Source organism: Antechinus flavipes, chromosome 1 (genome assembly GCF_016432865.1).
Source record: "Antechinus flavipes isolate AdamAnt ecotype Samford, QLD, Australia chromosome 1, AdamAnt_v2, whole genome shotgun sequence".
Classification (NCBI taxonomy): Eukaryota; Metazoa; Chordata; class Mammalia; order Dasyuromorphia; family Dasyuridae; genus Antechinus; species Antechinus flavipes.
Window position 1 is genome coordinate 648,564,693 of NC_067398.1, and position 17,167 is coordinate 648,581,859.

Here is a 17,167-nt window from a genome sequence, read left to right on the forward strand (position 1 = left end):
AAAATATGATCTCCACACAAACAAAATATAGCTCTTGAAGACAGGATTAGTAGAAATTATAGTATTATAGATCTCCCAAAAGGACATGTTAAATAAACAAAACTTGAATACTACGATTCAAGAAATAAATGAAGGGGGGAATAAAAGAAATAATAGAAGGAAACGTCTGGAACTTCAGAACATAGAAAATAAAGTGACAAAGAAATTCACAAATCACCTTCAGGAAAAAAATTATAAGACAATGATTAAATTGAACAAATTTGATGGCAAACAACAAACATTTTACAAAATGACCAAGAAAAAGACTTTCAAATATAAAGGAAAGGAAATGTGAATAAGGCAAGACTATTTTGCACTAATAAATGCAATAATGAGTGAAATATGTTCCAAGAGCCAAGGAGATCAAGATATAATCCAAGGTAAAATCCCTTACTATTTTGAGCCTAATAATCAATAATAAAAGGTGGATATTCAATTTAAAAAAGTATTCCTAGAAAGAAAATCCAATCCAAACAGATTATTTGCTTCTCAAACACTACAGACAACAGAAATACAAAAGTAAATAAATAAATAGATCAAAACCAACAAAATAACAACAAAGGGATATCTTTCAAAAAGTACATAAAAGGACAACAGTGAAAGAGAAAGGTAAACAAAAGAAACAGGCCTGAAACATCATTATGGATTAAACTTCACAGCTGCCTAATAGTAAATTAATGTTTTTGTAACAATAAATTACAGAAAAGAAAGACATTTAAAGGAGCAAAGGAGAGAAAGAAAATAGAAAGGAATGTGTGATATACCTTAAACAAGTCAAATATAAACAATGAAAAGAAAATAACTTCTATAATCTCTTGGTAGAAAATGAGATTATGGGAGAATGGACAAGAGTGCAAAAGAAGAGATTGAAATGGTGGAAAGGGGAAAAATCTTATTTCATTGGTAAGAGGGGATACCAGTAAAGGAAAAAAAAAAAAAAAACAGATGTTCTATAAAAAGCGATGGAGACCTTAGAGTGAGTATAATCTGCAGGAATTTAGTGTTTAAAGAAATCACTCATTCTGTCTCAGAAGGGGAATCAGAGCTCCTGGGGACAACTGGCAGACAGGAGAGTGGGAGGGGCTTAGAGAGGAAATTCTTTGGCAAATGGGGGAGAACTGGCCATAAGGAGGGCAAAAGTTAATAATGAATTGCACAGCATGCCTATTTTGGGGTAACATCATTTTTTTGATTTGCAGAAATTGGTATTAGAGTTAAAAGTAAAATCTAAAAGGCAACATTTATAAAATGTTAAGAAAAGAGATACCCAAATTAGTATTAAATGCTTTAATTCCATTTGGAATACAGAAATTAAAGAAAACTAAATAAGAATATAGTATTATGAATCAAAAGACTAAAACTTTAGAACAGACCGGGAAAAAAAATAATGAAGATAAATGAAGGAAAGAAATTTTTTTTCCAAAAAATATGCAGAAATTGAAAATTTAAAAATCCAAAAGAACAAAATAAATTGAAGAGGAGATGAGTAAGAGAAATTTTACTGCACTACTCAACTGAGCATAGAAAAAAGAGGGGAAGAAGTCAATAATTGAGTAACTTTAAGAAATAAAAAGAAATTACCAACTTAAGCAAAATTTAAAACTAAGAAAAAGGGTAACAGGTAGGAGGTGTGGCAGGGGTAGAGGGTAAGGAAGAGAGTCATTGGAATGGAACTGCCTTATAGTAGAATAAGCTAAGTAACTGGAGACAAAGTACTATATTTACAGAAAAAAAAAAAGAGGGAAGAAATCCTAATTCAGAAAAAAAAAACTCTATTAGAGACACATAGAGGAAAATATAAGCCAAACTCATAAATGTAAATATGAATGGATTAAACAATTCAATAAAATGAAAATGAATGACAGATTGTATAAGCAAACAAAACCACAAAACATGTTGCCTACAAAAAAAAGAATAAAAATTGTGCATTGAAGAAAATTTTATTATGTAAGAATTACAAAAAAAGTAAGAGCTGTAATCATCAAAGTAAAGCCCAACATTCATAACATAAGAAGGGATAAACAAGAAAACTACATTATACTGAAAATAAACCAATATAATATTAAACTAAATATGCTTCAAATGCTTTAACTTCTAACTTCATAAAGGAAAAAGTAATTAAACTACAAGAAGACATAGATAGTAATACAATAGTGACAAGGAATTTCAATATCCCTCATTCAGTTTTGGATTGTCTAAAAGAAAGATAAATAAAAGGAAGAATATCAAACTGAAAAATTCTATCTTCTCTCTGCCACCTCCCCACCCCCAATCCCCTTCGCTAAAAACCTCACTTCATACTTTGTGAAAGTACTGAGGTTATTTGATCTCTTCTTTATCTCACTCAGATCCTTCTACCACTATTTTCTTCTTCATACCTAACTCGGATGAAGAGGTGGCTCTTCACCTTGCCAACATGGCACAACTGACCCAATTCCATGCCATCATCTCCAACAGATTGTTCCCTCTACCATTCCTACTTCCTTATTCATCTATGTCTCCCTGTCCACTTACCTATTGCCTACAAATATTTCCTTGTGTCCCCAATTCTTCTTCTTTTTTTTTTTTTTTTTTTAGATTAGGCCTTTTTTATTTTTTTGTTTTTTGTTTTTAATATTTTATTTTATTTTATTTAATAATAACTTTATATTGACAGAATCCATGCCAGCATAATTTTTTAACAACATTATCCCTTGCACTCATTTCTGTTCCGATTTTTCCCCTCCCTCCTTCCACCTCCTCCCCTAGATGGCAAGCAGTCCTATATATGTTAGATATGTTGCAATATGTGTCCCCAATTCTCAAAAAAACCTCAATTGATCCATCTATCCTTGCTTGTTTTCATCTCATATTTCTCTTCAATGTTATAGCTATAGTTTTTGATAAGGTCATATGCAATAGATGTCACTATTTTCTTTTCTCTCACTGTCTTAACTCTACAGTTTGGCTTCCAACTTCATCACTGAACTACTCTCTCTGAAGTTAATAATGATTTATTAATTGCCAAGTTGAATGGCTTTTTCTCAAGCTGTTTCCTTCTTGACCTTTCTGCAGCCTTTCACACTAATGAACACCCTCTTTTGTTTGACACTCTCTTTTCCCTATATTTTTGGAATACTATTTTCTTAGTTCTCCCACTTATCTGATCTTTCTTGTTCTCCTTTGCCAAGTTTTCATCCAATTCATTTGTACTAACTATGGGTATACTATGGGGCTATGTCCTCAATCTCTTCTCTCTCTTTACTATTTCACTTGATGATCTTATCATCTCTCATAGATTGTTATCATCTTTATGGTAATGATTATCTAATCTATGTATTCAGCCCTAATCTATGTTGAACTACATTCTCAATTTCCAAATGGCTATTCACATCTTAAACTGAAAGTCCTATAAACATCTTAAACTTATGTCCAAAACTGAATTTATTATCTTTCCCTCTAAATCACTCCCTTTTTCTAATTTGACTACCCATGCTTTCATCCTTAGTAATATCCATAACTCCTGACTCTCTCTTAGCCCTCCATATCCAACCTGTTGCCAAAGCCTTTCAATTCTATCTCCATGATATCTTTTGTGTATGCTTCTTTCTCTGTTGTTACAGCACTACTACCCTGGGGCAGACCCTCATCTCCTCAAACCTGAACTATTGCAATCATCTTTTGAAGGTTCTACTTACTTTGAATCTCTTCCCTCAATCCATCCTCTACTCTGATGTGATATTCCTAGAACTTAAGTTTCACTATCCCACTTTTCCTGCTTTTTCAATAAACTTTAATTACATCCAGGATCAAATACAAAATCCTCTGACATTAAATGTCCTCCATAACACGATCATATTTTTTGCACATTTGTCATTTGTATGTTGTTTCTCCCATTAGACTTCTTGAGAGCAAAAACAGTCTTTCACCTTTCTTTATATTTTCAGTGCTTAGCATAGTGCCTGACATGTGATTGGCACTTTAAAAATGTTTATTGAGTCAATGATTGCTGAAGAAACTAGAGCTAAAAGACACATAGTAGTGAGACAGCTAGGTGGTACAGTGGATAGAGAACCAGCCTTGAAGTCAGGAAGACCCGAGTTGAAATCTGGCCTCAGACACTTAACTGTGCCTAGCTGTGTTACCCTAGGCAAGTCACTTAACCCCAATTGCCTCAGTTGAAAAAAGAAAAGGAAAAAAAAAGATGGAGAAGAAAGACAGGAATTCACCTCTTTCCTACAAAATTCTCCTCCAAACACATTTAAAATGATATCTCAAAATGATTTCTGGAGTGGCAAAACCAACAAAAGGAAATGGCAAAACAGTTTTTTAGCCCAAGACAACTTAGAAGTTTGGCCAGAAAGGCAGGGCAAACTATACACTAGAGAACCAACATAAGACCTTGTGGGGTAGGAGGTAGGGGACAACTGAATTGACAAGAGGAGCTTCTCTCAGCCCACAAATAGTAAGGGGATCAGACAAATGGTCAGAAGGAGATTCATTACAGGGAATTTTTTGCTGGCACTGGGAGCAGAATTTTGTTATGTTGCCTATACATGGTTTCAGGTCCCAGATCCAACATGAGGAGGAGAAACACTAGCACACACTGAATGTGTGGCTGCAGGGGCATGGGAATAAGTGGAGGGTGGGAGGAAGGAAGGGTAGGAGATGAGAATAGTGATGTATGGTCACAGTCGCAGGGTAGAGAAAAATTCTTGTGGTCCCTCACAATCCAGAGTACAGGCCAAGAGAGTAGTAAACACGCTTTTTAGATCATACTACCTTGGAAGAACTAAAAAATTTCAGACTTCTAAAATTAGTTGTGAAAAAAAAAAAACAGCATGAAAATCTGAAGTTTAGGATAGTCTTTATCTCCACTTCCCTCCAGTAGAGCCCAACTTTTAACATAAAGTTCAAAGTCAAGAAATAAGTTGGAAAAATAAATAAACAACAAAAAAAGAACTTGACCATGGAAAGTTACAGAAAAGATCAAAACATAAACTGAGTCAAAACAGCTATATCCAAAACCTCAAAGAAAAAAAAAGGTTCAAAAAAAAGAATTCCTGGAAAAGCTCAAAAAAGGATTTTAAACATCAAATAAGAAAGGTCAAAAAATGATTGAGAAAGAAATGATAGTGAGGCAAGAAAACCATGAAAAAAGAGTCAATAGCTTGGTAAAAGAGGCACAAAAAGATACTGATGAAAATATCTTAAAAATAGAATAGATCAAATAGTAAAAGAGGCACAAAAATCTACTGAAGAATCTCCTTAAGAAGCAGAATTGATTACAGAGTACCAGCCCTGAAGTCAAGAGGACCTGAGTTCAAATCCTACCTCAGACACTTAATATGTCCAAGCTGTGTGACCCTGGGCAAGTCACTTAATCCCAATTGCCTTAGCAAAAAGAAGAAGAAGAATTGATCAAAGAGGAAAAAAAATACAAAAATTCACTGAAGAGAAGATTATGGTTAGCAAGTAGAATTGGATAAATTAAAAAAGACATACAAAAATTTATTGAAGAACTCCTTAAAAAGTAGAATTGGGCAAATGAAAACTAATGACTCTATGAGATATCAAGAAACAACAAAATCAAGGATTTATCCTTATCAAGGATAAGAAAGGAAAAAAAAGAAGAAATTGTGAAAAATCTCATTGGAAAAACAATTAACCTGAAAAATAGTTTAATGAGATAAAATTTAAGAATTATTGTGCTAAAATATGGAAATACGTTTAAAAGAATTACACATATTTAACCTATATTATATTACTTGCTATCTTGGGGAAGGGAGAAGAAGGGAGGGAGGAAGAAAAATTTGAAACACAAGTCTCACAAACATGAATGTTGAAAACTATCTTTACATATATTTGAAGAAATAAAATACTATTGAAAAAGATTTAAAAAAAAAGTTTTACCTGAAAGCCATGGTTTAAAAAAAAAGAGTTTAGAATCATCTTTCAAGAAATGTCAAGAAAAACTGCCCTAATGTCTTAGAACTAGAGGATAAAATTAAAATTAAGAACCACTGATTGCAAAATGAAAACATGTAAGACTACTATAGCCAAATTTCAAAGTTCCCATATCAAGGAGAAAATACTGCAAGAACACCAAAAGAAACAATTCAAATACCATGAAGCCACAATCAGGATAAGACAAGACTTAGCAACTTCTAAATTAAAGGATCAGAATATCTTTTTTCAGAGGTTAAAGGGGCTAGTATTAAAATCAAGAATCGCCTAGCCAGAAAAACTAAGTATAATCCATCAGGGAAAATGGATATTTATTGAACTAGAAGAATTTCAAGAATTCTTGATGAAAAGTCCAGAACGGTTTCAAAATTTTGACCTTCAAATAAAAGACTTGAGGGAAGCATAAAAAAGATAAACAAGAAAGAGAAATCATAAGGGATTCAATAAGGTTAAACTGTTTACTGCTGCTCATTTAGGAAGATATTCGTAACTCTTAAGAACTTTATCATTATTAGGACCATTAGAAAGAGTGTACACAGACATGGTTGTGAGTTGACTATGATGAGATAAAAATAATAAAATAAAATTAAAATAAAACAAAAATAATTTTTAAATTTTTAAAAATCTTTAAAAGATAAAAAAAATGGGAGAAGGGGGAAAAGAGGGGTAGAATGGGATAAATTATTTTATGTAAAAGAAATAGCTTTTGTATTAGAAGGGAATAAGGGGAGACAGAGCTCAAAGAAGTAATAACACACTCATTTGGACATAGAAATACATTTTACTCTACAGGAAAGTAGGAGGAGAATGGGATGAGAGGAGGAATGGAGCTGATAGAAAGGAGGGTAGATTGGGGAAGGTGGTGGTCAGAAGCAAAACATTTTTGGGAAGGGACAAAATGAAAAGAGAGAGAGAAGAATGAACAGATGAAAAAAAATTGGATAAAAATACACAGTTAATCATAAAACATGGAAAATTTTTATAGCAATTTTCTCTGATAAAGGTCTTATTTCTCAAACATAGAACTAAGTCAGATTTATAAAAATACAAGTTATTTCCTAGTTGATAAATGATCAAAGGATATGAGAGACATGTAGTGGGCTTGGTATCAAGAAGACCTCTGTTCAAAAATAGCCTCAGAAACTTCAGAGCTGTATGACACTGGACAAACAATTTAATTTCTAATTGCTGGACAAAAGACACTAGATTGACCTAAGAAGAAAAAGACAAATCACTCCTGTATCTTTGCCTAGAAAACCCCAAGGACGGCTATAGAATATGATATAATAGAATTGGACAGTATTTAACAACAACAACAAAGATTATGAACAGGTAGTTTTCAGAATAAGAAATCAAAGTTATCTATAATTATATGAAAAAATTCTCTAACTCACTTTGATTAGAGAAATGCAAATCAAAACAACTCTGAGGCACCACCTCACACCTATCACACTGAGTAATACAACAAAAGAGAAAATGACAAATATTGAAGATACAGGAAAATTGGGATACTAAAGCACTGTTGGTAGAGTTGTAAACTGATTCAATCATTCTGGAGAGTCATTTGGAACTATACCCAAATTATATAACTTTGCATACCCTTTGACCCAGCAATACTATGGGTAGATCTGTATCTCAAAAAGATAAAAACCCAAAAGGATACGGACCTATAAGTACAAATATTTTTGTACTTTTTTAGTGATGGCAAAAAATTGGAAATTGAAGGGATACCCATTAACTGAGGAATGGCTGAACAAGTTATTGTATATAATTGTGACAAAATATTACTGTGCTATAAGAAATGATGAGCAGAATGCTTTCAGAAAAACTGGAAAGGCTTACATGAATTGATGCAAAGTAAAATGAGCAGAAACAGGAGAAAACTTCACAGTATCAGTTGTATTGTAAGGATGATCAACCACAAATGATTTGGCTCTTTTCAGCAATACAATGTATCTAAAACAATTTTAATGAATTTATAATGAAAAATACTATCTATCTTCAGAGGAAGAAGTGATGGAGTCTGAATGCAGATTGAAGCATAATTTCCTTTATTTTTCTTGTTTTTTTTTGGTTCTGTTTTTTTGAATGACACTACATGTATGTGAAAAAAAATCTCCCATCTTGGGTTTTTAAATTATGACTAGGTAAAATAGATCATTTTGTGCCTCATTTTCTTTAACTAATTAAAAAAATTTAAAAACATATGCATGGATAATTTTTCTATATTAACCCTTGAAAAACCTTGTATTCCAAGTGTCTCCCGTTCCCTCCTTCCCTAGATGGCAAGTAATCCAATATATGTTAAACATGTTCAGATAGATGTTGAATCCAATATATGTATACATATTTATAAAATTATCTTGCTGCACAAGAAAAATTAGATCAAAAAGGAAAAAAAAATGAGAAAGAAAACAAAATGCAAGCAAACAACAACAAAAAGAGTGAAAATGTTATATTGTGATCCACACTCAGTTCCCAGTCTGTCTCTGGGTATAGATGACCCTCTTCATCACAAGATCATTGGAACTATCTGCCTCATTCCTTACCTAGCCTTAATTATTGATTGGGTGCTGTCTTGGTCAAACTGAGACCTATTAAAAATTTTACTTTAAAAAGGTCAAGGTCTCCCACTACACCCAGGGCCATCTACAATTCATCTTGATCTATATTTTGCCATTGGACTCAGATGACTCTGGTTGAGGCAGATGATCTTGCACAGGACTCCTTCACTTAAATCCAATTCATGTTCTGGCATCACTTCTCTGAAGTCAAGGTGCTCTTAGAAAAAGAAGAACAAAAATAAGCTTCCATTCTGAGCAAGGAGTGAGGGAAGGAGAGAATTTGAACCTCAATTTTTATTTTATTAGATAGTGGGATTTTTTTCTCAATTATATGTAAAGACAATATTTAATATTTATTTCTCCTTTCCTTTCTTCTCTCCTCTTCTCCCTCCCTAAGATGGTAAGCAAATTTGATATAGGTTACAACCATATAAACATTTATCTGTATTAGTTGTGTTATAAAAGAAACAAAACAAAAGAAAAAAACACACACACACACAAAAGGAAAGGAAGGAAGGAAAAATAATATGTCTTGATCTGTATTCAGATTCCATCAGTTCTTTCTCTGGATATAAGATAGCATTTTCTATTATAAGTCTTTTGGACTTGTCTTGGAATATTGTACTGCTGAAAAGAATCAAGTCAAGCATAGTTGTGTACACTATCATCCTGTGTACGATGTTCTCCTGGAACTCAAAAGTTTTAAAAGAATGTTGAAAATTGTTTTTATATGTAATGAGAGAAAAATTAAAAATTTTAAAGTATTTGCCTTTTTGACACCAAGAAGGACAAGAACAACAACAACAACAACAAAAATTTAAATAGCTAGAGGAATATTCAGTGTTGTTGGCTGGATTGTGTTGATATAACAGAAATGATAGTACTTCAAAAGTTAATTTTTTTTTTTTTTAATGCTCGGCATAAGTTTATAGAATTCGATAAAACAACAATATTCACTTGGAAAAATAAAAGCCTTCAAGGTAAATGAAAAGAGGTAGCACTTCCAAAACTGAAACATGTTAAACTAAATTATTTATTCATTTGGTACTGGTTAAAAAATATAGAGATAGATCAATTGAACAGATTAGACAAAGGAAAATCTGAAAGAATGAAACTCAAATAGCACAGTATTTAATAAACTAGAAAATGAAAATCACTTAGAATAATTCCATTTCATAAACATTTGTAAGGAAACTGGAAAACAGTCTGGAAAAAATTAATCTTAAACTAACTCCTCATACCATATTCCACAATCATTCTAAGTAGATACATGACTTAAATATTAAAGATCTTAGTAACAAAACATTAGAAGAGAAACAGATTCTGTCCTCTCACAGCTAGGGTAGAAGATGTATTCTTGACCAAACAAGGGATAGAGAAAATTACAGAAGACAAAATAATAGATAACTGATTATATGAAACTGAAAAGTTTCTGTACAAACAAAATTAATAAACCTAGGATAAGAAGGGAAGTGATCAAATGGGGGAGGAAGGGTAATCTTTCTATCAAATTTCTCTTTTGGTGTCCAAGATAAACAATAGAAATATTAGATCAAAAATCATTCCAGAATAGATAAATGGTCAAAGGATATGAACAAACAATTCTTAAAAGATAAATTTAAGACTTAATAATCATATGAAACAATGATCTAAATCACTAATAATAAGAGAACTGCAAATTAAAGCAACCCTGAGGTTTTACTTCATCAGGCAAATTGGCAAAAGATGAGAATAATCAATATTGAAAGGGTTATAGACACATTGTTTTTAGAGTTTTGAATCAGTACAAAAAAAAGCAATTTGGAACTATGCAAATAAGATGACTTTAATATCCATACCCTTTTAACCCAAAGATTCTACTACTAGTTTTATATCCAAACCAGGCCACTGTTAGGAAGAAAATCTCCATATACTGCAAAATATTTATAGAAGCACTTTTTTTGTGAGGGCAAAAAATTAGAAACAAAGTACATGATGATAGTTTGAGGAAATGGCTAAACAAATTATTGCACATGGATGCAATGGAATATTATTGTAAGAAAAGAAGAAGGTGACAAATATAAAAAACCATGCAAAGATCTATGTGAAGTAAATTCAAGAAAACAATATATACAACAATTAAAATGATGTACATTTAAAGAATCATTAAAAAATTTGAAAACAAATAACAAAAACGAAGAAATCTAAAGAAATTTTTTGCTGATGTGGAAGGTCTAACAAGTGTAGATTGAACAAATTTTTGGACATTTGGGGATGTATTGATCAATTGCACCAATTTTTCCTTCTTTGGTTTCCTTCTCTTTTTTTGTAAAAAACAACAACAACAACAACAACAACAGTTGTTTGCTTTTTTTTTTCTCCTTTTGAACTGATTTTTCCTGCTCAGAATAATAAATGTGGAAATACATTTGGAAGAATTACGCAGTTAACCTATTTTGAATTACTTGTCTAGGGAAGAGGGCAAGAAGAGGGAGAAAAATTTGAAATACAAAGTTTTGCAAGGGTGAAGCTTGAAAACTAATTTTGCAGATATTTTAAAAATTAAAATACCAACTTTTTTATATGGGATTGCTTTCTGTGAGGGGAAAAAGGAAATTGTTTTGTTTGGTTTTGTCAGATTCTTTGTAACCCCCATGTGGGTTTTTTGTTTTTTTTTTTTTTGGTAAAAATATTGGAATGGTCTGTCATTTTCTTCTCCAGCTCATTTTACAGGTAAGGAAACTGAGACAAAATAGGGTTAAGTGACTTATCCACGGTCACAGAGCTATTAAATGTTTGAGGTTGAACTGATTCCAAGTCTGGCACTTCATTTCAACAATTAGCTTATCCAACTAGCTAGGGGGGAAAACTCTAAAGATATTTTAAAAAATTATTTTAACAATTTTTGGCAAGTACATTGTACAGGTATTTTTATTACTGTTCTACAAATGAAAAGTTTGATACAGAGAGATTGGGCAGAGTCAAGCAGCTATAAGTATCTCATTTAACTCCCGAATCAATTTTTCTTTGTTCCATGGTCAGTATCTTTTCCATTTTACCGCAAAGAGATGATGAGTATTTGACCATTTCTGTTGTCATTGCAAATGTTCATGCAAAAGCTGGTCATCTCCCAGGAAAACTGAAATAAAAACTCTTAAGCTTCTCCACTTCTGCAGACCTCAGTTTTCTCATCTGTAAAATAAGTGGATTGACTTAGATTTGAAGGCGTTTCTTGCTCTAATAGCAAGGATTCCTCCACCCATATCCTCCTGCTTTAAAAAGATAATATAATAAATCACTTAACACAGTGCCTAGCACATAGTAGGTGCTTTTAAAGTACTTATTCCCTTCCCCTACTTCCTCTTTCCCTAGGCTTTCTCCCTCCTTTCAAATTCAACCTACCTTTTAAGACCCTGAACTTGAAGCCCAACCATTTAGTAAGTAGCTTATATCAATTCTTTCTCTAAACATAACATTCGGAAGGTATCCTATCAATAAGAAGGAATGTGATAAATAAATGAGACAGTAATGGTAGAGTAGACTTGGATTTAGAGGACCTGATTCTAACTCCTTTACTGTGTGAATCTCTTGAATTCTTATTACTCATCTATAAAATGAGGGAATGAGACTAGATGCTTTCTAGAGTCCTTTCCAGATCTAACGCTATAATCCTGTGAGATCAACAAATTTGATCAAGTCACTCCTCTACTCAAGAAGCTCCAGTGGCTCCCTCTTACCTCTAAGTTCAAATAGAAATTCCTCTGGTATTTAAAGCCTTTTTTCAAAGGCACTCTAGCTTACTTTTCCTGATTTATTAAGAATCATTTCCAGGCACATACTTGACATTCCCCACAAACAGGCCCATCAGCTGGCTTTTACTCATACAACATTCTGACCCCAGTAGGGAAGGGATTGCCTTTGGCCTTTCTTTGTATCCCTGGGGTTTAGCACTCAGCTTGCTAAATAGGCACATAGTAGGTGCTTAATAAATGTTTATTGATTGGCTGCCTTTCCCCAAGTAGCCAAAAAAGTATGGATTCTTTCCACACTTCAACCTCACAGACCCTTCCATTAAGGTTTAGCTCAAGGGCCTTCTCCCTCAGGAGACCTCACCTAATCCTACCACTGCCCCAATTGTGTAGTATTTACTTTGTGTATCATAAACTAGTTAGTCCTTTACTGTTGTTTCCCCCGATAGAATGTAAGCTCCCTGAGGGCAGGAGCTTCTTAGATTTTTGTCTATGTATAATCAGTGACTGTTACAGAGCTCGAGGCTCTATAGGCACTTAATAAATACTTATTAATTGATTTAGAGTTAGAAAGGTCTTTTAAAACTACTAGGAAAAAGGGGAAAGTTGTGGAATGGCATCAAGTTCCAGGATGAGAAATAACAGCCCTATTTCTGTGGGGAGTCTAGGAAAGTTTGGGGGCTGGGCACTGATGGACTGGAAACTTCTTCTAGATAGAAGAGCGATTAAATTCAACTAATCAATCCAGAGCCAGGCCCTTAGGGGACGGCAAAGGACCTCAGATTGGGGGGGAGGGCAAGGTCTAGGGAGGGCTTGGGTGGGGTCCTCTTCCTGGGATCCAAGGGACAACTTGGAAAGGGGTGGGTGGGTTGGTGGGTGTGCTATGGTCTAACTGTACAAAGGGACAAGTCTAGACCTCCCCCCACCCCAGCCTTTAGATTCTCAGCACCCCCAATCCCTGAAAAAGAGTTCTGTCCCCTCCCCCAACCCTCCCTTTTCCTCTGAGATTAACAGAAACCTGCTAATTGTGGCTGCCCCCTCCCCCACCCTAGACTCCCTCCTCCCTTCCTTCTTTCCCTCCCCCCTCCATCCGAATGATAAAGGGCCCAGGGCCCCGCCTGCCTGCTGCCATACACCCAGGCCCCAACCTCTGATCCTGGGTCCCAATTTCCTAGATCAACACCGCCTAAGAACTTCATGCCCAGTGCTGGGTCCTTCCCTTCCACGGTGCCCCGAGGGGGCTCAAGCCCTGGCCCCCCACAGCCAGGGCCAGAGCCAGAACCGGATCCAGAGCCCCCCAAGAAGAAAAGGAAGAAGAAATATCTTCGGCATGACAAGCCTCCCTACACCTACCTGGCCATGATAGCCTTGGTGATCCAGGCTGCCCCGGCTCGGAGGCTCAAACTGGCCCAGGTGAGAGGCAGAGGTAAAGACCCCCCCCCATTTCCCTAAATAAGCCCTTCCTGCCCCCCCTTTTCATACTGTATTCCTTCCCTCTCATCAGTTGTGCTGACTCGATAAGACCCTTCCTTCCCTGACCTAATACTCCTCCACGCTCTTCCCTTAGTTCCTGCTCTATCCAAATTTGAGTTAATAGTCCCTTCCCCTTCCTTCCTTCTCTGTCCTACACCCCCTCCTTCAACATAAATGCTTCATGTCAACTTATAACTTTTCCCTCCTCTTTTCTTCCCTGACTAACCCTGAGACTCGTCCCTGACTATCCTGGATATTCTCCACTTAGCTCTATCATCAATCTTCAGGTCAACCTTAACCTTAATACTCTCTTGATTCCCCACTCCCAGACTGTGTGGACCCATAGTTCTTAACTCTCCTCTGATTTTTGGCTCATTCCATGAGCCTGACTCCATTTCCCAGATTATCCAATTTTGCTGCCTTCACCCCCAAATCTACCCTGTCCCTATTATCTTTCCCTGCCTCAAGATGAGTTCCCTAGATCTCAACACCCCCCCCCCATCATTCCCTTGGATCCCCAGCTTCTAACCTCACTTCCCAGAGACCCTCAACCAACCCTAGACACCCTATTTCTTATTTTTCCCTTGGCTTCTTACTTCTAGAATCTCCCCAGGGCACTCTGACTCCATATTCAGTTCTTCCCACCTCACTCCCCAAACTCAAAAAACCTTAAGACAATCCCCTCCCCCAAACCTATCCCTAATCCTGGCTGACAGACCTACCCTCCCTGCACATTCCCCAAGCCTTCCCTCCCTGGAACACCATGCTTACTTATGCTAGCTACTTTACTCTCAGTTCTGTCCTTTTTCTCACATCTTATGCGGACATCTCTTCTATCAGAAGACCTCACTCACAAAGTCAGCATTCAATAGCCTCTTAAACTTTCTCTGGTTTCTAAGACAGTGATTCCAAGCTTAACTCCCCTAGCTGTTCTGTTTTGCCACCCTAAGCCCTCATTTCTTTCCTATTCCTTCCATTCTCAGGCTCACTTCATTCCTAGGTTCATCCCCCAAATTCTACTCTCACGAGCTCACTATCAAGAGCCAAAAGGAGCCTCAGGACATCTGGCTAACATATATTTGGTCGGGACTCTTCTACAACATCTATTATTATAATCTTCAGCTTGATGATTTTCCTTTATGAAGTTTTTTTTTTTTTTTAAGCAAGTTTTCCTTTACATTGAATCTCAATCTGTCTCTGCAGCTTTACCCTTTGATTGTCCTAGTTTTATCCCCTGGGATCAAGCAGCAGAACTAACTTGGTGTCTTTGTCCAGATAGCTCCCTTTAAACATGATAGACAGCTTCTCATCCTCTGCTCCTGGCTGATCTGTCACTCCCTTTCCAACCTTAGACACATCTCCTGCCCTGTGTTGTGTCACTTAGTCCTTGGCATGTGTTTACCAGCCCCCAATGCTCAGTGTCCTCAGCAGCTGGATTGAAGATTACCACTGGCTGTTCCACACTCCATGTGAAGTGTATGCATTTTGGATAACTATTCTGGTGACTATGTAGTTTGAAATTAAGTTTTTATAATAATGCAGGATTTTGTCCTGTAGATGGAGAAAGATTGATAAACTGTTCATTCCAAAGGTGAATGAGTAATAGAAGGATTCTAGAAAATGTAAATGAAAGGAAAACTGACAGAAAGTCTGATGATCCCAGGTTAGGATCAAGTGGCCCTCCCCCAATAAGGGATGGGTTGAAAGTCCCTGAAAAGGTTTGGTGATGTCATTTCCCCCTAAGCCTCCGGACAAGAGCGCTTTAGATCTGCATTATCTTTAGTCATAAGATTTTGAATTAGTAGGAAATACATTCCCAAGCTCTTTTAGCAGAAAGGGTCACCAAAGGGCTTGTCCATCCAATACTCTTTTCAGCCATATCCCATTGGTCCCCATTTTTTCCCCAAGGATCCCATTCAACTCATTCGAATATGTGTCCATTGAATCCATCTCACTCTCAGTTCTCTCCCTTAGAATTAGAGCTCTCTGAGTCAGGGGCCATGGTTCCCCTCTCAGACCCAGATTGGGTCCTAGAGCTCTCATCCCATGCCTCTGGATCTGGTTTCAGATCATCCATCAGGTTCAAGCCCTGTTCCCCTTCTTCAAGGATGACTATGAAGGATGGAAGGATTCCATCAGACACAACCTCTCTTCCAACCGATGCTTCCACAAGGTTAGGACAACGGTCGGGGAAGCCTGGGGAAGGGGTGCCATGCTGAGGGTGGAAGCTGCCCATTATGGGGAGGGAGGGTAAGAAATCTGTCCTCTATTTAGGGCAGGGCCAGATCACACCAAGTACCAGAAGTTTCCCCATTAGCCTTGGCTTTCTCTCTAGGTACCCAAGGATCCGGAAAAGCCACAGGCCAAGGGGAATTTTTGGGCTGTGGACGTGAGCCAGATCCCCGCTGAGGCTCTTCGTTTGCAAAACACAGCTGTGGCCCGTCGAGGGGAAAGGAGTGGCCAGGGCAAAGCCTTTGCCAAGGATCTGACCCCCTACGTTCTTCATGGCTGGCCCTACCGGCCTCCTAGCCCCAACCTAGCCAGCGACTCCTTCAGTATTGATTCCTTGCTTGGGGATATTCCAGAAGGACCTCAGCCCCCACGGCCATCCTCCTCTTCTTCCTCCTCTTCTTCTATTTCAGAGCCAGTATCCTGGCCCCTGGGCCCTCTGTCCAAGTCACAAGAGGGATCTTTGGGGGGCTTTGGCATACCTACTTCTCCCCTCTCCTCCTCTTCTCCTTCAGAGGGGGGACTCTGGCCCCTCCGGCCCATCCCCCTTCTGCAGGGTACCTCAACTCAGGCAGGGCTATTGGGAGCCACAGGGGGGTCTCAGCTCCCTCCTCTGCCATCTGAGCAAGGCTCCTGGCCTCTCCTTCCCCTTCCTGTAATTCAGGGTACTTCAAGCCAAGTGCAGTTATCAGGAAGTACCAGGGTCCCCCTTTGGGGACAGCTGCCTACATCATATTCCCCCATATACACCCCAAATGTGGTGATGCCTCTAGCACCCCCACCTTGCCCTCAGTGTCTGCCCTCCCCAGGTCCTTCCTACTGGGGGCTAGCACCTAAGGCCACAGGTCCCACTGGATCCTTAGGGGACTTGGATGCTCTCTTCCAAGTGGTGCCGCCTAACAAGAGCATCTATGATGTGTTGGTCACTCACCCCTTGGACTTAGTATCTCCTAATTCCAGGGGTTCTACTCCAGGTACACTACTTACCTGGTACAATATGTGAAGATGATGAAACAGGATCTCTCTCCCATCCATTCCTTACCTTCTTCCCCAACCTCCACCCCACCTTGAGTCCACATAAGGAAAGTAAAGGAGAAAAGGCTTCACCTTGGGGGTTCCTAAACATTCTTAGACCCAAGTCCCAGCTCCACAATTACAAACCAACTGTTCCCCTCCTGGAGAGCACCC

General features: G+C 37.1%; 1 protein-coding gene across 1 annotated transcript; it reads left to right on the top strand.

Moving 5' to 3' along the window:
* The first annotated feature begins 1,001 nt into the window (after positions 1–1,001).
* Positions 1,002–16,982, top strand: FOXH1 (forkhead box H1). The gene is made up of 5 exons (XM_051975120.1): positions 1,002–1,015; positions 13,453–13,690; positions 15,819–15,923; positions 16,086–16,397; positions 16,644–16,982. Exons 1-5 carry the CDS (start codon positions 1,002–1,004, stop codon positions 16,980–16,982), a joined length of 1,008 nt encoding a protein of 335 aa, XP_051831080.1.
* The last annotated feature ends 185 nt before the right edge of the window (positions 16,983–17,167 follow it).